A 22273-nucleotide genomic window follows, 5' to 3' on the forward strand; every position below is an offset into this window, starting at 1 on the left:
CTTTGAACAAGAAAACGTTTATTACTGCAAAGACAAGTCACAAATTTTAAGAAAACAACACTAAGAAGCTAGCCTGAGCTGAGATCTGAAATATTCAGAAAACGAAACTACATGTGTCTTTAATAGTTTCTATAATCATCAATACGACACACTAAATGATAATGTCTTTGTAAATATAAAAGTCCCCCAATTGTCCTTGTTTTTTTTTCATGTAAAATACACAATACAAATCACCCTACACACATTGGTTCGCTTGCCAATTTGAGAATATACATTATGTGAAGAAAACTCAACGGCACACAAAAAGAAAGTCACGTGAAATTTGTGTGTATATATTATATCAGATACTATACATTATCCAGAAAAGAGGGGAAAAAAAAGGAGATCACAAAAGCACTTTAGCCAACATATCAGATCATAAAATGTTCACCAAAAGAACAAATCAAATAATTAGGACACAAATAAATATACCTTTTCCAGTTTTTGATATATACACATTTTTCATTTAGGGTGAATCAAAAATAAAAACCTTCCCCAAATGCCACTGCCAAATGCTTGTGCTTGCATTAGAGCGTGCTACAGATGGCCACGACTCACTAGACTGTCAAATGGCACTTGAAAAGAAAAAAAGAAAAGGAAAAAAAACAAAAACAAATCTCAAACAGGTCACAGCATTCAGAAAATATCATTTGACAAAAGAAATCACGATCATGAGAAAAACAACTCAGAGCATTTTTACTTACAGTAACTCTCCTGGTTCATTACCCAGTTCTATACAATAAAAAGTTGTTTGCAGGTAATCTACCGTGTGTAATTTACTCTGTGTGTGGTGTCACGTCCAGTAAATAATAAATAGTCCAGTCTGAGGACAGGTCTTTCTGCTTCCTCAGCCCTGGTGTCTTCTCAGTGGCAGCACCTGTGCAATGAAATGTCTGCTCTGTAGCCTCTATCTGTAGCCCACCAGAGACCCAATAGTCGCCCAGGCCATCTGCTCTGGCCGGGGCAAAATTAAAGGCACTGGAGTCTGCTATGGGTCAGTGAAGCTGCCGCGTTGTCCAGGTGAAGAGGCATTTCTCAGCTTTCACTCCTATTACAAGTTAAGGAATAGCTTATATCTCGTTTTTTTTTTCTTTCATGGTTGGAAATGGGCTCATTTGCAAACAGCTGTTACAAAAAAGAACAATCTTACCTCTCAATTTTCAAAAGACACTGAGAATTAAAGTACAATTGTGTTGGCAGCATTGACACGAGTCCAGCGTTTACCAGGCAGGCTTTGAGATGCAGAAATCACTGTTCTGGCACTGTCTGGTTTACAAAATAAAACTTAGGGGGGGTAAGAATTCGATTGCGAGAGACAGTTTTCTAGCAGCACATGGCAGGTGTGCAAAACCAGAAAGCACTTATGATCCTAAAGCACACGATTGAGATTCAAAGAAAACATCGTTTAAGCCATTGTCACATCAGGCACAAAATAATGAAAGGTACCATCTACAGTGTTGTAGTTAATATATATGATGATTTAAAAAAAATAAGTCAGCGAGAGAAAGGTAAAAAAGCAACAGGCAAGATAGCGGGTCTCGCAAAAAAAAACCTTCATTCCTAACAGTACATCCAGATTTACAATGTGTGTTAAAATTTTACAGACAGAACCTCATCACTTTTTACAGTGTGAGCTCGTCAGATTTTATTTCTCACAGTTGTGTGAACACGGATTTAAAGGGAGGAAGTATAAGAGATGATCTGGGGTTCGTTCATCTTTTTTTAAAAATCGGAACATTTTCAGTTCTTTCTCCCAACTTGCATTCGACAGTTTAATTCCAAGAGTCCGGGAGCTTTCTCTCGCTCAAGTTCATAGTGTTCACAGACTGATGCCATGTAAACGAAATGCCTTGGGCCTAAAACTTGCAGCTGCTTACAGTGCAGTTCGTTGGCCTTTTCTCGCAGACTTCTCAAACTGTCCGTCGATCGATATAGTTAGAAAGTCAGATTTGTGTGCGCTCAGTTCCTAGATGAGGTCAGGCAGACATTTCAAGCCTGCTGGGTTGAAGTGTCTGTCTTTGTAAGGCTATAGTATCAGATGTGTAGCATAGGTTTAACCAGTGAGGAACGTGGCTTCGGGGGGATTCGATTTTTCAGATTCCCCCAAAAGTGTCACCGAAATGACCCAGCAAAAAAATAAAAAAATCATCAGGGACAGTCCACTGACCCAGCAGGCTAAAATGACACAAAGTTTTTGAACTTTCCCCCACTCTTCTTTACTGTTAAGCATGTTTTCTACACAGGCACACAACCTACACTGTAACAACAAAACAACCAACCAAACAAAAAAAAGAAAAAAAATGGCAAAGATCCTGTATCCAGCTAGTATCTAAAGGATTTTTTTTTAAACTAGTGATCGAACCTTTAAGGGCTGTGATTACAGCAAATACAGTGCCAACCCTTTTGTCTTTACCTTAAACTACATTGACTTATAAAGAAAAAAAAACGTCTTTCTGTACAGTAGGTCTGCTCTTTGCAGTGGTATAACTCATGATTTATCCTCAGTAGCCATAACATAAGCATGTAAACCAAAACAAAAACAACAATAAATATCAATAAATAAACATCTGCAGAGAAAGGGTTCAGACCATTTCACCGTACACGAAAAAAATAAGAACGAAATCATTTTAGTAACAAAATGCTCCTATTCAGAGGATTAATCTCAATATTTTCCACAACATAGAAGGCTATAACAGTTCAAGTATAGATGTCGTCTAATGAATCAGAAGTTAGTCCCCATGCCTTTCTCATTTCACAGTCTATGAGCTAATTACAGATGAGCTACCGAAAGAAACATTCACGTATAAACAATCCGATCAAACCACAAAAAAAGCAACAAATATATGTAGTGTGTCATCATTATATATACTATACATATATATATCTATATATCTCTTTGAATATCAGAAAATATCTACTTTTGGTCCACTGTACAAAGATGATCTTCAAACAGGGAACAAAGGAATGAAGCATTTCATGAGCTAAAAACTGAAATGAAAAATGTATCAGAGGTGAGAGAAAAGCAATGCCGATTTTCTCTATCGCGTTGAGATTTGTGCAGTACAGTGGCGTGTGTGCAATAAGGTTTGGTGACTGTGCTGCACGCGTCAAAGGGCTGGCACCACTGGTTTGAGGTAGGGTGACTGATGGATGTGTTCCAACACATACACACACAAGCACGCAGACACATGTACACATGCACATAAAAACACAGCGTAGACCTACTGCACGCGTCCACGTTCACGCGCAAACACACACATACACACGCACACTTCACCCAATAGCAAAGGCTAATGCAAGAATAGGCCTCGAGAGGGCAGAGTGAGGGCAGGAGCAAGGCTAAAGACCGTGATTCAGAGAAGTAACGAGCTTAGTAGAGCTGATCCAGAGAGGAAAACAACGGGCGTGTCTGTGCCTGCGTCCCTCGGTCTCAACACTGATGAGCCAGCCCAAATCCAGCCACGAGTCACCAGAAAAGCCAAATCTGTGGCTGGGACAATGCAGAGGGGCTGTGGGCTCTTTACAGCGCACAGTCAGGACTACATGGACAGCTGCATTTAAGGATAAGGCACTATGATAAAGCCGAGGTACAAGAAATCCCTGACATTCCTTCTGCTCTGCAACATGGCACTGTGGGACAGGAAACAGTTTGTTTTTGTGTGTGTGGCTCACTCTCAGATTCCTCTTCTTGGTTTGTTTTTTTTTTTTTTTTTCTTTTTGGTCCACTGTGCACTTAAGAAATTTCATTAAGACAGAAAACTGCAAAACCGGGGGAAATGTGTCCAGTAAGTTGTCTGCAAGATTACGGCTCGTCACATAAACCACACTACAGAGCATCTAAAATGAACAAAGGCAAGCGACATGCACCGAGTGCATAGAAAAGCTAGCATTGAGGAAGTGTTTTTTTGTTTGTTTTGTTTTTTTAACAGCCTTTCTTCTCAGTCTCATCTCTATATACAGTAGTAGCAGCACAGACATTTCTTTAGGGGGATCTTTTTCTGTGGCTAAAAGCTATGAGTGGTCATCGGCAGGCGGCTACCAAATAATCTTCGAACAGAACAGATGAAACTGCTCCGTGATCCGTATTTGAATGTCATACATAAATAGAAAGTTGTCCCTTTGTTTTTTAGCTACATACAATACTCAAAAAACATTTTGTTCAACCAAAAGTGTATCACCAGTTGGAATGCTTGTCGACATAAATTATACTCAAATTATGAGGGATAATTCGAAAATTAAAACAAAATAAAACGCAACGATAGCACCATGAGTTTTGGGTAATACCAATTGAAAGAACAGCAAAACTATGTACATTAGGCGAGTCAATCAATGCCTTTGCTCCACTGGGACTAGTGACATGGATTTGAGCTCTGAGACATCAGTAGTTTGAAGGAGTTGAATTTTCCTCCAGAATAAAACCCATCTGTGTACACAGACAGGAGGCGGTAAGTCGTACCTAAATGTGCGACGTTTAACGGGTCAAATTAGTCCTTTTCCTCCAGGTCCCTTCCGCCGGCTGTTGCGTTGTGTTAGAGCACGGACTTAATGGGATGACAGCACATCCAGAATCTAAGCAGTCAGACAAGGACAGCACATCGTGGCCACAGCATCACCATTTCATCACTGCTCCACTGACCAGGCTGGATAGGGAGGGGAGAGCACGTCCACACGAGTGCAGACAGAGACAACGCATGAAAGAGACGCAAACATTGAGACTCACAGAGAGAAAGATATGTGGAGAGCGAGACAGCGAAGCCAGGCCGCAGAAGATGGGGCTGTGCCTTCAGAGCCTCAAACGGACGCGTAGGTGTTGCCTGTGGTGCTGCAGTGACGGATGGTGGGAGTACCGGCAGAGGGGGTGAGGATGTGCTCGGTGTGGTCCTGCGGGGGCTGGGGCAGCGAGTGGAGGACACCGGGCTGGACGACACCCACCACAGGGTGAGACCCGTCCTCCAGCGCCCCGACCTGGATCACCTGGATTACCTCGTGCTCCGACTTTTCCCGTTTGGCGAGAGGCTCCCCGGACTCCTCCGTGTCCTCTTCTAAGTCACTGTCCATCCCGCTTGTTTCATCTAGACGAGAGAAAGTAGAACAAACGTGCATGAAAAAAGTGGTGCAGACTCAAGAGTTTGTGAAAAGTCATACAAACGGCAGATGCAAAAAGACTGTGTTTTAGTTTATCACTCTGTCGTGTACTCAGTCCTTTTGCCTTTTAACCCTCGTGTCGTCCTGCGGGTCAAAAATGATCCGTTTTAGTTTGAAAATGTGGAAAAAATAAATAAATGTCACAGTGAAACTTCTGATGTCCACATTTTCAACATTTTGGGAAATCTTTGAACATTTTTTGGTGGAAAAAAAGAAATGTTAAAAATCTTTTTCAAGAACATTGACCAAAAAAAAAAAAATCAACCAAAATCCAGTGAAGTTCGATACTGATACTGATATGTATGTAATCACTTAAGATATTTTTAGGATTTTTTGGAAGATGTTTACTCATTTTTGATAATATTTACAAGAATTTTCTTGCCAAATTTGGGGGATTTTTTTTTTAGAAAAATTAACTTTTAAGGAATTATTGCAGTTTTCTTCTTTGCAAATTTTCAGAAATTTTGGGATTTTTTTTCAGACAAGGAAACCATATTTTTACAGGCAACCATCCTGTTCCCCGTAAATGAGGACAACAGGAGGGTTAATTATATTTGCATCAAGTCAGCTTTCATATTTCAATACAACATATTCTTTAATGAATAGTTTGACTTAGTGCGAGTAAATCAACACAAGCAAGCTGCTGCATGTATTGTTTATCTAATACTACTGCTTGTCCTTCACCACCAAATATCACATTTTTGCTCCATCAAATCTCAACAAGTACAGTGGGCAATAAAGTATTCAGTCAGCCTCCAATTGTGCAAGTTCTCCCACTTAAAATGATGACAGAGGTCTGTAATGTTCATCATAGGTACACTTCAACTGTGAGAGACAGAATATGAAAAAAAAATCCAGGAAATCACATTGTAGGATTTTTAAAGAATTTATTTGTAAATTATGGTGGAAAATAAGTATTTGGTCACCTACCAATAAGCAAGTTCTCTGGCTCTCACAGACCTGTAACTACTTCTTTAAGAAGCTCTTCTGTCCTCCACTCGCTACCTGTATTGATGGCACCTGTTTGAACTCGTTATCTGTATTGATGGCACCTGTTTGAACTCGTTATCTGTATGACAGACACCTGTCCACAGCCTCAAACAGTCAGACTCCAAACTCCACCATGACCAATATCAAAGAGCTGTTGAAGGACACCAGGAATGAAATTGTAGACCTGCACCAGGCTGGGAAGAGTGAATCTACAATAGGCAAGCAGCTTGGTGTGAGTAAATCAACTGTGGGAGCAATTATTAGAAAATGGAAGACCACTGATAATCTCCCTTGATCTGGGGTTCCACACAAGATCTCATCCCGTGGGTTCAAAATGATCATGAGAACAGTGAGCACAAATCCCAGAACTACATGGGTGGACCTGCTGAATGACCTGCAGAGAGCTGGGACCAAAGTAACAAAGGCTACCATCAGTAACACACTCCGCTGAGGGGGAATCACCTTTTTGCACAATTGGTGGCTGACTAAATACTTTTTTTGCCTCACTGTAAATCATATTCAAAGCTACTGTTCAAATCTTATATTCTACTTGCTCATGTCACTCAAAAAAAAAAAAAAAAAGCGGTTCAAAACTGTTGTCTATGCTAGATGTTTGGTAACCATGCTGCAATTCTGTCTGTTCTTTCATATACATCTAACACTATAAGGGATATTTTTGATTCATGAATCAATATTTTATAATTATACACAGATGAAAGAGTAAAACACTTATGAAATACAATCTTACCAGCACAATGTTTATCTGTGTGGTCACATTTTACTGCCACTTGGTCAAAAATGTTAGTTTTTCAGCTCCTTCAGTACATATTCAGCTGGATGTTGCTGACTTGTATGACCACAGAATTGAACTGACTTAATTCTTTAGAGTTGGAAAATTTAATTTAAATAAAGAGGATTTCTTTTCTACAATACTGGATGGGTTCTCAAGCTTTATATACTTTGCCACATACCTTTATCAATGTTTGTAAGGGATAAGGTGCTGAGGCTGTCAAACTGGAAAGAGATGGTAAAGAATAACAAACATTGTAAATACAGGGATCATTAGTGGTTCACATTGTTCTATTAACACTGCCATGCATTACAGTTTAGCAAGGTCCAAGAAATGCAATTAAAGCAACAAAATAAAATTAAATATAGAAGACAAGAGGCCACATTTGTACCTCCCCCATGACACCAATGGGCGTCTCTCCAGTCGCTTGAGCCACGCGATGTTCCACAAGGTAAAACATGTACTCGTCATACAGCAGGCGGATCAGGTGGAAGGAACCGAAGCTGGCAGCACTGCGCAGGGTCAGGTCCCTGATCACCATCGAACTGCAGAGACGTGGAGCAAAGACATGAAGCGTTTTCTCTCTCAGGAGCAATGCTTCTCATGAACATGTGTCAGTGTGGTTGTTTCTTTCCTCACAGACCTGTAGAAGGACCATTTGAGCAGGAACTGCCGAGCCGCCCTGGGGAAACTGGGCCGGTGCTCGTAGGGCTTGAGCACCTGAGTGACCACATTATCCAGCCAGGCTGCCCATTGCTCCAGAGAGCTTTGCTGCTGTAGTGTGGCCTTGAAGTCCTGCTCCAAGTGCTGAACCACCCCCTCCTCACACTGGCACACCCATGATGCCTGCTCCTGTATAGCAGCATGAAGCAACAACTGGGGGTTCACAACTGACAATAAACATGAAAAAATATCCTTTCTTGTGACAATGTAGAATAGAAAAATATTCACAGAAAACAAAGGCCCCACCACTGAATATCCAAACACAAAGAACTGTACTAACCTGTACATTGGCAAAGTCAACACGGTTGAGATCACTCAGCATCTGGTTGATCTGTGATGTGTTTTGCAACACGGCACGTGCCGCCTGAGCCAGGTGGTTCAGAGATGTATATCTGCGCAATGTTTGCGCAAAGGCACTAACAGCGGCAATCTGTAGCAAGAATGCACATGAGGAGCTACTACCTACCCGATATTTACACACGTTTCACAACCGATAGTAAAATTATTATTCAAGTGAAATTAAATATATACACTACCAGTCAAAAGTTTGGACACATTTTCTCAATCAAATGAATGAAACAGTGTGTCCAAACCTTTGACTGGTACTGTATGTATACACATGAGGTTATTGCAATGGTGCACCTTGGTCTGGATCATTCTCTGTGGAATGGCATTCATGGCATTATTGAGCCAACCTTCCAGGCTTTTGGCAAAGTTGCGAATGGCTTGAGTCAAGGCACCTGAAAAACACAGAAAACAAAAGACGGTTGAGATGTTGCAAGATGTAACGCAACAAACAAGTGAACATGAGAAATGTCTTCGACTGTGGCTCACTGGGAATGGGTCTCAGGACATCAGGAATGAGGATCTCCACAAGGGCCTGGTACATTAAATGGTCACAGGTGCTCATCCACTTGAGTATGGCCTCATTTCTGCACAGCACCAAGAGCTGCGATCGGGGGAGCCGTGCTTCAATCTCACTTATGCTGCTGCGGAATGAACAAACCGGACGCATAAAAGATGCTCTTGAATTTTCAGAGAAGCCTAAAATAAATCATGTCCACATGTGCACTGGTCAGCTTTTTTTTTTGTTGTTTTTTTTACTTTGTCTTACCTGTTTTCTGTTACAGTGGCACCCTCTACAGTGTCGGGGGGTGAATAACGCCAGAATGTTTGCCACAGCTTCTCAATTAGACTGAACTGGAGGTTGACGACCACATCCAGGATAGCCTGAAACAGGACCAGAGAATAAAGAATTAAAATTCTCAACTGAAACAACTTTCTACAAAACAAGAAACGGTGTCTTTGAAAACTGTTGACAGTCTGTCAGTTACCAGAGAAACCATATCATTGTGGAATGTTTTTAGAAGCAAAAATTAATCTCACATATGGACATCATGAACATTGACCTCAAATGATCTGTAAGGCTGAACACGATAAGGGACTTTTCAGGAAGTTATGTTCTGCTTTTCTTTTAATTTGGATGAAATGGCCGTTTAACGTACTGAGGATCAAGTCATGGAGGACTTGATCTTTAGTTTTACAGACATCAGGAGAGCAGTGCTTAAAAACTCCACAACATGAAAAGAAAATGTAGTTTTAAAATGTCAGCAGCTGGCATTTACAAACTTGGATCACTATAAGCCCACGTGGCCTTTCCAAAAGTTTCCACACTCCTAGTCCAACCAATCTTTAAATGTGTGAACATTCAAAATTTCTAAAACTTTAGTTCAGTATTTTTTGTCTTACTAGCCTTTCCATATTAAAGACTAAATGAATAAGATGAACTCTCTGAACTTCACTGGCAAATTCTGAAAAGCATTTAAAAAATTACATAATTTACACAATTTTTCCAAAACAGCTTGAAACAGCAAGAACTGTCAGATTTTCCACTTTCCAACAGTCCCTAAACTATTCATCTGTCACCTGTTGTTCCAAAGGAAAATGTAATTAAAACTACACTTAAAATCGTAATATTTCTTTAAAACCTTGTCAAAATTCAATGAATAGATTATGTAAGAATGTAAAAATTCAGCACTCCTTGGCGATATTAAAATATTAATGAGTTTCTTTGAATTTGTAGAAAATAAGTTCTCCCTTCTTTAAACCATAGTTGTGGCGCTTCCATTTTATGATGGTGTAAAAAAAAAAAAAGAAAGAAAAGAGCCCACAGTGAGTAAAAAATGCGACAGCAGCCAATAAATGGACAGAAACTGCTTGGGCTTTAGAAGGTTAAATTACTAAATTGAGAAGATACAAAACAGAACAGTCAATTCTATGAAAGAATGAGAATCTTAATTGAAATTAGTGAAGCAAATGTTCTAAGTGGTGAAATACAGCTGTTGCAATGCCTACTGTCGAGGATAAGCCAATGCTTGAAGCACCTTCACCAGGACTTAGTTTGACTTATGTGCATTTATTTCTCCAAAGCAATCATACTCCAACATTCTGCATCTCACACAAACAATTCACCATGACCAGCTTCTTCAGCGGTCAAAACTGTTTTACCTTTCGTGCCAAACACCTGTCCAGACAAAGATCGGTTCCTGCTTATAACAAAATGCTCACCGGCTCCTACGTACATACAGTCATATTAATCATGCTGTGTCTATTACTGCCATCTTTGACCAGTGAACAGGAAACCAGCTCCCTCTTTCCACTCTGGATTACAGTTATGTGCTGTGATAATTTTACGGTGAATATCAAAAGGATGCACTTTGTCTAACCTCACAGTGCTCTCTGTAAAGGGACTGGAGAGCTTTCACGTCCTCTGGGCTGATGTTCTCTGTATTGCTCTGTCCCAGGTCCAGCTCTACAAAGTCAGGGAGTGCCCGTGATGCATCTGTTGGGAATCGGGGAAAATTAAGCCAACTACTGGAGAGCAACAAAACAAAACTGTGACATTCTGTATGTTTCAGTGCATTTTATGTTTTTTGAGACATGCAGATGAGAAGCAAAGCCACTGACCTAGAAACTGCTGGTGTTGCTGGCTCTGCGCTATGACCGTCTGCTCTTCTGCACCGGGGTGGTGCTGCCCTCCACCTGAGTAATTCTCCCCAGAGCCGGCATCAAACTTCTGCACTGGCTTAAACCTGAAATCAAAATGGCCCACCTCAGTATCTCTGAACAGGGAGACTTGTGTCAGAGCAGGTACTGCACACTGGGCTGTCTGCATTCTACCTCTGTTTCTGCTGAACAGGTTGCTGCCTGAGGGCCATGTACTGCATGTCTTCTTGGAGTCTATTGAGTGGGGAATCTGGTTTCACACGTATACCATAGTAATGATACTTGGAGTTTCCTCTGCAAGACAAAAACAAACGGTAAAGACACTGATAGAGTCGCAGTGAGAAATATATAGGGGTCAATATATAATTGAGGGAATTTTGAAGTCCATGGGATGTGACTTGCATACATTTTTATTAAAAGTAAAAAAAAAAAAAAAGCTTTTATGTTCATTATGATCATGTCTTTACAAATTAAATCATAATTAATTATGGAAACAATCACTTATTAATAAAAAAATGACTGGATATTACTGAAATGTCAACTAAATAACCGTTCCAATTTAATAACAATCACCTTCTAATTAGCTAAACAATAATTAAATGAGCTTATATAAAAAATATTTTGATTAAGTTGAGATAATCATGGCAGATATTTCTTTTTTGAAAATATATCAAATTTTATATGGAAAATAACAAATTGTATCTGTGTCTGAGAAATCACTTTCAACTAAGTTCTCCATTACAAAAACACCTCTTAAGGAAGTGTGTTAATTCCACATCACATGACCTGATGATGTCATTTCCTCCTGAAGAAAAGACTGGCAAGACTCCAAGGCTTTCTTAGGTATTTAATATAAAGTAGTGTGTGAGTCAAGTGTGGGTTTATTGCATGTCAACAGGTTTACTACAATATATTTAGAAAAAACTTTCAATTTCAATTTTATTCAACTGTATATATAAAATTTAGAAGAATCTTTCTGTAAAAATGCATGTGGTGTTTGGTTATAGGCCTGAAAACAGCATAAATGTCAACTATGCTACAAAAAGTCCTGCAATTATATATACTGACCCAGAGAAGGGGACTAGAAAAGTAGACAACTAATACATGTAAATGTTGAATCTCCACGTTAACAGCCTGAGAAAAGCTAAAAGTAGCAAACCTTGTCCCGAGGCGCCTTGTACGGAGTCCCATGAAGATGGAGCGGATGAGTTTGCCAAAAGAGGCTGCATTTACAGGGTCCAGTTTCTGCTCCTGGCAGTGGCGCAGATAATGATTGTAGAGGGTGGATCGTGGTAGACTTACTCCCTCTGCTGTCTCATAATTGTCCAACAGCCACTGGAGCTAAAAGGGGAACCAAATGCTTATTAACCGAAGAGATTCCCACGAACAAAGACCTTACGCCGACAGTCAGTAAACTTGATGCTGCTGCATTACAGCTCTGCAAAAGCTTCTATAGTAGCCAGTAAATTTAAAGCATTTACAACAATTAAAAACAGCAAAACAAAAACAGCAAGCACCACACGAAACTCCAGTGTACAGAGATTTGACAGAAGCAGAAGAGCGAGAGAGTGAGCTTAGCAAAAGCTAAGGTTAGCCGAGGGCAAGCACTCGTAAAAGCAACTTACATGGCTGTTGAGCAGCGAGCTTCTCTGACTGGATAAACCCTCAGATTTTTGGAGCGTCTCAATCGCCATTTCAATCTGATAAACCACGAAGCACAGGACAAAAAAATGTAAGAGGGGGAAATAAAAACAAAAGCAAGGAAAATAAAATAAACACATTACTGGCCACAAGCAAAAATAAATGAAGAGAGTGTAGAAAAGACCCAAAGGCAAGCACCGCTAACCCCAAGCAGAGCAGGACTATCTGTCATCTCAGGACAATCTTTGCCATGTATTTGAAATGGACAGCTGGCTGTCACACAACCCTTCAGGATTCCTCTAACACAGATCCACTTAGAACAACTGTTGTGTACTGAGAAAAAGCCACACTTTCATACAAAAACAACAGATTAAAGCAGTGTGCCAAGAAGATTTAGTAACATCTGCATATCAGCCCCCAGAGTTACACTGAAAAGCTGATTCATGCTTTCAGGAGAGAAGCCTAATTGGTTATTGGCATTTTTTCTTTACCAACAGCATAACATCTGTCTAATGAAACAGACAAGTTGCATAAAGAACAATGCGCTGACTGCATTTCTGGCAAATTAATGCTGTATTTCTGATAAACAGTACCGAAAACTCCACTCCAGGAAGGGCGAAAACATGCTATAAACAATTGATTTTAAGCAGCTGACTCAGGTCATTACAGGACCATAAAGTTTACTTGGAAAGTGAGATAAGCAGTGCTTGGAAAATATGACTTTTGAGAAAGAATTGCTGGCATCAAATCAACTCGATGCACTTTGTTTATGAGTGGGTATTTTTCTTAAACGATAAATATGCATTTGCACACTCACACACAATATGTTGTACAGAAAAAAACAAAGCCATTATTTCATGTTTAAGCTCTCTGCCTTGGCTGACATTCACATAATATGTAATACTAAGCACAACATTATTGCTACATTTATGCCCAAACCATCATTATGCTACAATGTACATGAATATCTAATGGAACATTTGACGTTCAGATCATCATCATCTGTGTGAGCACCACTGTATCCAATGCAGGACTCTAATGACAACTGGGTAAGCGTATGAAGCTGTAATTTCCCAGAAGCACATTCTTTACTATTCTTCCCTCTTAAATATGGCTGTCATTTAGGTCGTACTCTAAACTGAGGCATAATATTGCTGAAATTTAACTTATTTTTCTTAAGAAATTTCAGGTTGTTCATAATGTTTTGTAAAAAAGATAGCTAATTTAATGTGAACATTTTCAGAATGTACTTTTTTTTTCTCTACTAAAACAAAGGGAAACATTTGGGAGTTGTTGGTATTTATAGGTTATTATTCTTTAATTTTACTGGTCCGGCCCACTTGAGATCAAATTGGGCTGAATGTGGCCCCTGAACTAAAGTGAGTTTGACACCCCTGCTCTAAACCAAAGGAATAAACTGATGAAGTCACGGATAGAAACAAAGCCTTGTATTACTTGAACACTAAATATCAAAGGTTAGAATGAACATTGCTCGCAGTAGTCAGATCACCACAGAGACACAGACCCAGCCTACGCAGCGTATTTCACACATCAGCAAAAGATAATCGCCTGAGATAAAACACACAGAATCATGAAGGAGGCGCACACAACAAGTTGTTTCTCTACAATACGGCATGCTACGTGTGCTATATGCACACGTTGAAATTTTGCAAACGTGACACAATTATTGAGTTTAAATACGGACCTGGTGACCTACATTTTGGATCAAACTAGTGCAAAGATCAATGAAGTATGACAGAAGCAGAGCAACTATGCTAATAGGCAGAGTCTAGGCAAACTAATAGCTGTGTGGTTCTTAACGGGGGAAGACATAGAAGTTACTACAAAGAACTACACACACTAGTTGGAAGAAACACACAAAAGCGGGCAGGCAAAAGTAGGCAGGCGGCTGGGGAACTTACAGTAGCTGGGGAAGCTCGTGCGGTCTGGGTGGCAGGGTGCGGTCCAGCGTTGTCCATGAGGTAAGCCCCAGAACTGCTGCTGATTACCTGACCCCCCGCCAGACCCATGGTCATTCCTCCAGTGCCCCCTCCTCCGTTGTTGGTCATGCCATGAGATGTCACCACAGTGGACACTTGCGACGAGCTGCCCTGCGTGTCGAAGTAGCTCCCTCCACTGTTCTGGCTGTACAGCTGCGGCTCTGAGTACGAGTAGGTTCTTCTGTTCAGAAGAGAAGGCAGCAGTCAGTCAGTGTGCCCAAACCAAAAACAGAAAACAATAAACAAATAATAGCGAGAGATTTTAATTCGCTGTGCTATTTTGCATGTTTTAGAAAGAAACATGTTTTAGTTTATCATTATTATTAACTCTGTTTTTGGGGGCTATATACAGGGTGTCCCTATAGTCTGGACACATAGGAAAAAAATACATATTGTCAAGAAATAACATTTTTGACATTTTATTCAATAGAATATTTTTAATATATTGAATTTAATATACATTTAATAATTAATCAAATATAGATTTAATATAATAGCTATATTTAATCTGGATTAATGACTAATGAGATGTTCAGACATCCTGTATTCATAATTACACGTTCAGTGTGTTTATTACCCAGCCAAAGAACGTGGCAGAGTTATGTGACGATTGGCATATGTTTGTCCATCTGTTTGTCTGTTTGCAACATCACTAAAAAACGAATAAAATATATAGCAGACCAGGAAGTTTACACCCAACTTAGTTCCACTGCTTTGTTGACGTTTGTTTTCTCCATTTTGGGGGTAAAATATGTTCAAATTGCTACAAGTAGGAAAAAATGGAATTAAACTGGTAGATTTTGGTTGATTGACTATCGTATTACTCTGTGCGCAACATTACCCAAAAACGGACTAAAGGATTTGGATAAGATATTCAGGGAAGGTCAGAAATGACACAAGGACCAACTGCTTAGATTTTGGCAGTAATGAGGCTTATAGTCTGGATCCACAGATTTGTTAAAGATTTCTGTATCGTTACGAGATAGTGGCATGGCGTCACTGTAACTATGACAACAAGGACAACTGAGGACGATCACATGATTGCCATCCAACGACAAATCGACCGCTGTGGACTGGTTGGGACTTATCCATTGGAAAAACTGACCTAAATGTGGGGTTGTTTCTGAGTCCCATCAACTCCCGCCGCCCGCTACATATTTAGGTCACGCGATTCGGTATCCGTACATAACATACACATGCATAACACACGCCTGTGCTCAGTGCAAGGTCATTTTGTTTGTGGGTACATCTGTATTAAATGGCCACATTTTATGGTGCCGTGATTTCTGCTACAAATGTTTCAAGATTTCAGCATACTGTGCTCTCTGAGTGCTTTTCTTGTTAATGCTTTTTTCATTGCAACCAAATACTGTTAAGAGCTATTACTGCAATGGCACCAATCTCAAATGGTTTATCACTTTTCATGTTTTTCCCCAAGCTTTTCATAACTTTTACCATTGATGTAAGCCAACTACACACATCATGTGTTCATTAGTTTGGTGGTGTTACTTTGTATTTCTAAGTCTGCTGGTGCCCCTTATGTGACTGTTTCCGCCAGTAGCAGAAGTCATGCGGTGTCTGTTTGTGTTTGTACATGCACTGATGTATATGTGTATCACAGCAGGACAAACACAGCTTGGGTTTGTTAGTAGTCTATGTGACCCCGTTCCTCAGGCCCAGGGGACTCTTGCATAGCGTCAGCACTCAAAACACAGGTCTACTTCTGGTCATGTTCAGGTGACTAAGCGCAATCAAGCATGTGACAATGCACTCCTCAGAAAAGAAAGCAAACACAAAAAACAAACACACTCCCACCAACATCATGTGCTTGTGACATGAATGATGGTGTGAAGAGACTTAAGAGGAGAACGAACAGGCTGCAGAGACGCAGCGCTAATATTTGTGGAGTGGTGTAAAGAGCAGAGCTGGGTAACAGGCTGACTCACATGTTGCCATTGGTGTAGACACCACTGTTTTCCTCGACATACTGCACCTGTGCTGGGTAAACATGCTGAACCTGCTGAACAGTCTGGGCCTGGCAAGATCAGTCACAAAGGTTGCAAATTAATTATCTTATTTACATCATTTGCATATGGCTCTGAGAAATACGGGCATGCATCAATGTGAGTACAGTAGAAAACACTCAGACACGAATAAATACAAACAGGCTGGATGTACCTGCTGCTGAACAGGCACCTGCTGGGTGGAGCCGGTAGGCTGGACAGGCACGGTGGTCTGAAGAGGGACAGTGGAGGTGGAGTCAGCGCCTGCTTCAGGGGTCTGCATGGCGCCTAAATGAGAGATAACACTGGTTAATGTAAACACATACTGGTCTCAAATACCAAACCAGGAGCTCTCTAAGCCTGCCGGTCCAACTAGCAAAGCAACTTCATAACTTAATAATGGCAACGTAATTATCCCAGTGCAGCACAGAGGCAACACTCATGTGGTATCAAAGAACGATAACTCACTAAGCAAAGACCGAATGTACTGATGGAGGTTTGCTATTCTTCTGGCTGCTGCAAACTTACAATACTTGTGTTACACAATCTTCTGTTATAAGAAGTTGGAAAACTGTTAAAACATCAGTGACCTTAGCCTCTAATAACTCAACCAACATGAATTTTGCTTAATAAGCTTCCACCACATATTGCATTTCATAAAAATCTAATAATTATCCAAACTACTTAATTACTTTATATATCTGTTATACATATATATATAGTATGAACATAGGGCGTGTATATCTGGGAATGACCGAGGTTTGGCTGTAATTGGAATTGATAACTGATAAATTTTTAAATATTTTCACCAATGCGTCACATGTGGCGTTTTTTACAGCAAATTTAGGATGGAAAAAAGACAGAATTGTAATGAAAAAGCCAGAGAGCCAATTTTTTCAGTAAATTATAGTTTGTCCAACAATATTAAACTTCTCCAACTACATTAAACATGCTTAAATGAGATCGTAATCTAGTCATTGGGGGAGACATGAGGTCTCATCATGGACTGTCTATTTTACCCAAATCAGTGCTGCTAAAGCTGCTTTAGACCAATTCCAACCAAGCACCTGCCTCTGCCCTGTGGTACTCAATGTACTAAGAGCCTCATGCATCAGTGACACATGGTCTCGTCTCCACGTTCACAGCCATAAAACAAGTTAATGTTTAACAAACTCCAAATAGATGCTGCTTCTCGCTGCTCTGTCAGTGCCTGCTTTTGCACGTTAGTTTTGATTGAAAGTCAATGATGAGTACTGTGAATAAGGTTTTAAGCGCAATCTGGCAAATGATCTTTTCGTGTCTCTACCAGATGATTTAATTACTACTAATATTAAAAAACGCTGTATCGTGCAACAGAAATTTAAGATGGTGTATGTAAAATCCTGAGCCAAGCTAAACTGAGCAAAATTTAAGATAAGGACAAGAGTGAGATGAAACACTGTTGGTGAACCTGTGTTTATGAGTTAATAATAGTCTGGCTACCATCACCCATTCCTTTCAGGGAAAGGCCACCTCCTCCCCATCACAGTTTCCATGAACAAGCCTCTCTTGGTTAATTAAGCTGGGTCTCCTAACAGCTTCAAATCTCTCCAGGGAGAGCCAGCCCCTCTTCTCTTTACCTTTAATATATGACACGGGGCCTTTTCTTGAGAAGAACACTTTATGACTAAGCTCAAAATTGGACCACGAAGCTGAGTCAATCGTACCAGATGTCCTAAAAGTGATAGAAATAGTAAAATAACAAGAAGTATGTGTGCTCTCTTTAAACACACAGAGGCACTGAGATTCATTAAGCCCTCTGCTTTCAGCACGACAGTTTGGAACACCTTTGGGAGCAGGTATATGTATTTACCGTCACTGTCAGACATGTCAGGAGGCCACAGTCTGCTTGGCAGAAAAATAAACTACTATCTAGCTCAAATGTTTGTATTCTGTAATTTCAACAAGACACTCCAAGTAAGTTACGACAATCATTATGACAACCTGATTTGATTAACACACAAGGGCAAAAGTCTGTTTACTCTGTAGTTTGAAAGTCCCTGAATGCAGGCTACCAAACTCATAAAAATGTCATATCACACACTGAAACTCCAGCCTTTAGCGTACTGTGCGTCAATGCTAAAAAAAGTAATTGCGCGGAGTGGAGAATGTACACTGCTATTACACAGTGCAGTGTGAAAGCCAAAGTACATGGCCCCAACTGAGCCCACCTAATCGCGGAAAAGAGCCCCTGCATCACACCACACTCTTGTTGCCTCACCTCAACCCCCTCCACAAAGACACAGACACACACACACACACACACTAACACACCTCCTGCCACACCATTCAGGCACTCCCTTGTGGCCCACTTAAATGCTGTGCTCCACTGAGCAAGTGCTAGCCCTACAAAGACACAGAGGAACAAAAGCCACCAAGGAGTGCAACATTTTGCCCTGAGTTTTCTCCCTTCAATTCGTCTTGCTAACATCACAGGCAACACATAGCAAAAGCGTGGAAGGTTCACAGTCGCAGCTATCAGAAAACAAAAAGAGACTGTAATTTGCCTCTCTAATGATCACGTAAGATGAAGCTGAAATGAGAGCTCACACACAAGGTTGGAAAGTAAATCATACACAAAATCTCAAACACACAAACAATGGCATGATCAAGTGCTGGGAAAGCAGGAAAACTAATGGAGGGGGATGCAACTGGGAGCTGACAGGGGCATGTAAAGTGCTGTGCTTGTTTAGGAGCTGTGTTTAAAGATTATCAAGGAAGCTGGGAGATGCTTGTATTGCACAGACTGCTGATGCTGATTTTAACGTCAAAACACTGAATCGATACATGGGATGCCGTAAGGCAAGTGTTCAACAGTTTGCTTACAGCAACCAGAAATGTGCTAGAACTCCATAACAAAGTATCATGTTCATCTTAAGTGTCTGACATGGTTTTGAGTGGAAAAAATAAAAAACCTTAGGCCTCTGTTTTATCAGCAAGTTGCGTTACTGCTGCAAGGCTTTGGCAAAACACACAAACTAAACATGCCGCTAAGCCACGAAAATGGCTGACTGAATAATTGAATTAATCAGCCCCTCTTTAAGTGATTGGAAATGCAACTGGATCCAGGCGGCAGGTGGCATGGTGCTATTTCTGCCCTACTGGACCACAGGTAAGTGGCAACATGATCTGATAACTAGCAGTTCCCAACATCCTGTTTTGTTTGTGTGTGTGTGTGTGTGTGTGTATGACAGAGCGTGTGGAGGGGCTGACCAATTTTAGGTTGCATAGCCTAAAAGGTGAATACATTTACATTATTTTGGGCTTTACTTACATAACATTTACAGACTGTACAGTTGGCTTTTTCGTGAAACTGGTCTGGATTGCTGTGATGCTGGCAGATCTCATACAGAGGGCTTATTGCAGGAGTAGCTGTAGATACATGACTCACAAACAATACTTAAAAAGATAACCTAATTCTAGAGATTACCAGGGTTAGTTGTAGTTTATTCACAGCTAAATGTCTGTCCTGTGGTGGCCACGTACAGATTAGCCTAGATGGTCAGGAGCACCTGTCCTCCTCTCACTTCACCTCTCCAGACACCTGTTCTCCCCCCTGAAGGGAATCAGAGGTTGCAGGTGAACCCAGGAGTCACTGTGATGCAACATTTGGAAACCAACCGATTCAATGCAAGTTTCTCCTACGCTGCCCTGAGGGGAAAATGCATACAGGACCTGACTGAAATAGATGCGTGACTTTTAATTTAAGTGAGCCTAAAATCAATCTGGTGAAAGATCTCTCTTCCTACATAGCATCATAATGAATCCCGCATTCGCTTTTCGTTTCCTTGCGCACCCATGGAATACGCAAAAGCACACACACTTAAGGAAAGGTGGTGAATTTAATTTCATCCTACAACTTTTCGTCAATATTTCTGCAACCCATCTGTATTGCGGAAGGGCTGGATTAACTGACACCAGCCCCGTTTCACAGAACGTGCAATACAGAATAACGAAACGATTCACGAAAACATTACGCTCATTTAATGTAAATCCTTTAAACGATATTTTCCTCAAAGCTGCCCCCTGCAAAACTTCGCCTTGTGTTATCAGATAGCTTATCAAAGCCATCTGATGCCACAAAGAGGGCAGATGGAAAGCTAGCGAGCTATCTTGCTCTCTAAGACAAAAGGGAAAGTAATGGCTTAGCTATTGTCAATAGCAGTTAGTGTGTGGAGAGCTAGCTCACAGCACTTTCCATTTCTCATCGACGTGCTGATTTTGTGCCATTGACTAACAGCTGAACACGCCCGACACACAAACTTGCATTATCGCCGTGGCATTACCCCCCAAAAATATAGGATACCGACAGGAATTGTCAGGAGGCATCGCTGGCGTTAGCAACCTAGCAACAACAGACACCTGCTCCTGCTCCAGCTGACCAGTTAGCATCACTGACTAGCCCAGAGCCAAAGCTACCACACAGCATGGTAGCTTTTAGCGAATAAGTTCACCAGAAAAGCCGTTTTCTGCCAAAGCGAACACGTTCGGGTTTAGTTTTTAGACCGAAAACACGCAGTGAGAGGACACGGCTAGCTCCAGCTAGCGAGCAGGACCTCTCGCAGCAGTGGGTTTCTACAGGCAACGCTAGCAAGTGGGCTAACACGTTACAAAGAAACACCCTCGCTAGCAAAGTACCCCAGCTATCCACGGAGCCTTCATTCAAGCAGCGGACAAAAACATAAACCCAGCGCATTTATATCTGTGCTACAAAATGATCCAGTGACGCCAGAAACGACATGCATTCGGGCTAAAAAATAGTAGAATTGAATCAAACCTGAGCTGTGGACTGGTTGATGAAGATGAGGATGGTGGAGGAGGTGGTAATGATGGAGCGAGAGGTTGTTGTTGGTGGGTTACAGTCGCCAGGACTACGGTGACTATGGCGCTGCTTCACTGGGCAACAGTTGCTATAAAACTCACCGGCAGCGCGCAACCTTACCAGGCAGGTGGGAGGAGATTAAAGCGCACTTAAACCTTAATGGAAAAGATACGTCCTGACTGCGCCGCGAATATTTTACAAGGCTGGTCATTGAACAAGAGCTCGTAGGTTTGGTCTAAATTGGGTATTTGCAGACTTTCAGTGCATCAGATATGTCAAAATAAAGTCCCAGATTTGTTTGCTTGAGCTGAGATTTCTCTTGTGCAAACATACAATTCTGCAAGATGTTGTAGTCTTTAGTTTCTCTCAGCATTTCACTGGGCTGCCTAACCCTGATTTATGACCTCCATAATGTGATTATTGTGGAGTTGCTTTACTGTCATGCTATCATCAGATCTGGTCTTTGCTGCTGCTGATGATTCATGGTGATGATTTCATTTTCTCCTACACTCATGTCTGCTTGTTCTGACATTCTGAAGATGACGAAAGTTATTAACATTTGACTGTTTTTGGCTGTTTTTACTTTTTTTTTTAAATCACAGAAAGAGTCAGACTGAGATAAATACTGCAAAGAGGAAAATCTGCTCCTAAAGCTGCTACTTAAACACAATCTGGTATATGTCTTCACTTGTCCTTTTCTTGTGGCATGACTTCAATTCACTACAGGTTTGTTTTACATTCACTTATTGATTCCATTTAATAACACAGTTAAACCACACATACTCACCTGCACTGTGTTTGAAGTGTTTAAAGTACAGAACATACCATAATCCATCTGAAGTCTATTGTCCCACTGCAAAATCCTGAAAATTGCATCACTAAAATATCTTCAAAGATCTCACTCATGGTTACTTAAGATAAGTAAGAGCTGTTCTATTTGTCAAATTTGAAATCAGAGTAGGTAGCACTTTGTACAAATCAAAACCAAATCTTTTCAATTCATGCACCCTGCATGAAAAAAAAAAACAGTGCAAAGACAAAGTGGATGAAAAATAGGGCGAAACTAGTGTAATAT

At 40.7% G+C, this 22273-nt stretch overlaps 1 protein-coding gene across 1 annotated transcript; it reads right to left on the reverse strand.

Moving 5' to 3' along the window:
• Position 1: 1 nt before the first annotated feature.
• On the reverse strand, positions 2-21331 carry rfx3 (regulatory factor X, 3 (influences HLA class II expression)). The gene is made up of 17 exons (XM_022215275.2): positions 21154-21331; positions 16513-16625; positions 16281-16369; positions 14257-14515; positions 12319-12393; positions 11853-12034; positions 10868-10987; positions 10655-10779; positions 10414-10529; positions 8802-8917; positions 8522-8676; positions 8330-8427; positions 7968-8117; positions 7608-7816; positions 7356-7509; positions 7146-7188; positions 2-5111 (listed from the first exon to the last, which is right to left on the reverse strand). The coding sequence occupies exons 2-17, from the start codon at positions 16618-16620 to the stop codon at positions 4831-4833; spliced, it is 2280 nt and encodes a 759-aa protein (XP_022070967.1). The 5' UTR covers positions 16621-16625; positions 21154-21331; the 3' UTR covers positions 2-4830.
• Between the last annotated feature and the right edge of the window lie 942 nt (positions 21332-22273).

The sequence above is a fragment of the Acanthochromis polyacanthus genome, chromosome 18 (assembly GCF_021347895.1).
Source record: "Acanthochromis polyacanthus isolate Apoly-LR-REF ecotype Palm Island chromosome 18, KAUST_Apoly_ChrSc, whole genome shotgun sequence".
Lineage (NCBI taxonomy): Eukaryota > Metazoa > Chordata > Actinopteri > Pomacentridae > Acanthochromis > Acanthochromis polyacanthus.

Bases quoted from the DNA above. Each gene is read 5' to 3' on its own strand.
- rfx3 (XM_022215275.2), bottom strand. From the start codon at position 16,620: ATGCAGACCCCTGAAGCAGGCGCTGACTCCACCTCCACTGTCCCTCTT. The intron at 10,780-10,867 runs GTAGAATGCAGA...TTTTGATTTCAG, and splicing joins CCTGTTCAGCAGAAACAGAG to GTTTAAGCCAGTGCAGAAGT. The intron at 10,530-10,654 runs GTCAGTGGCTTT...GATTCCCAACAG, and splicing joins GCAACACCAGCAGTTTCTAG to ATGCATCACGGGCACTCCCT.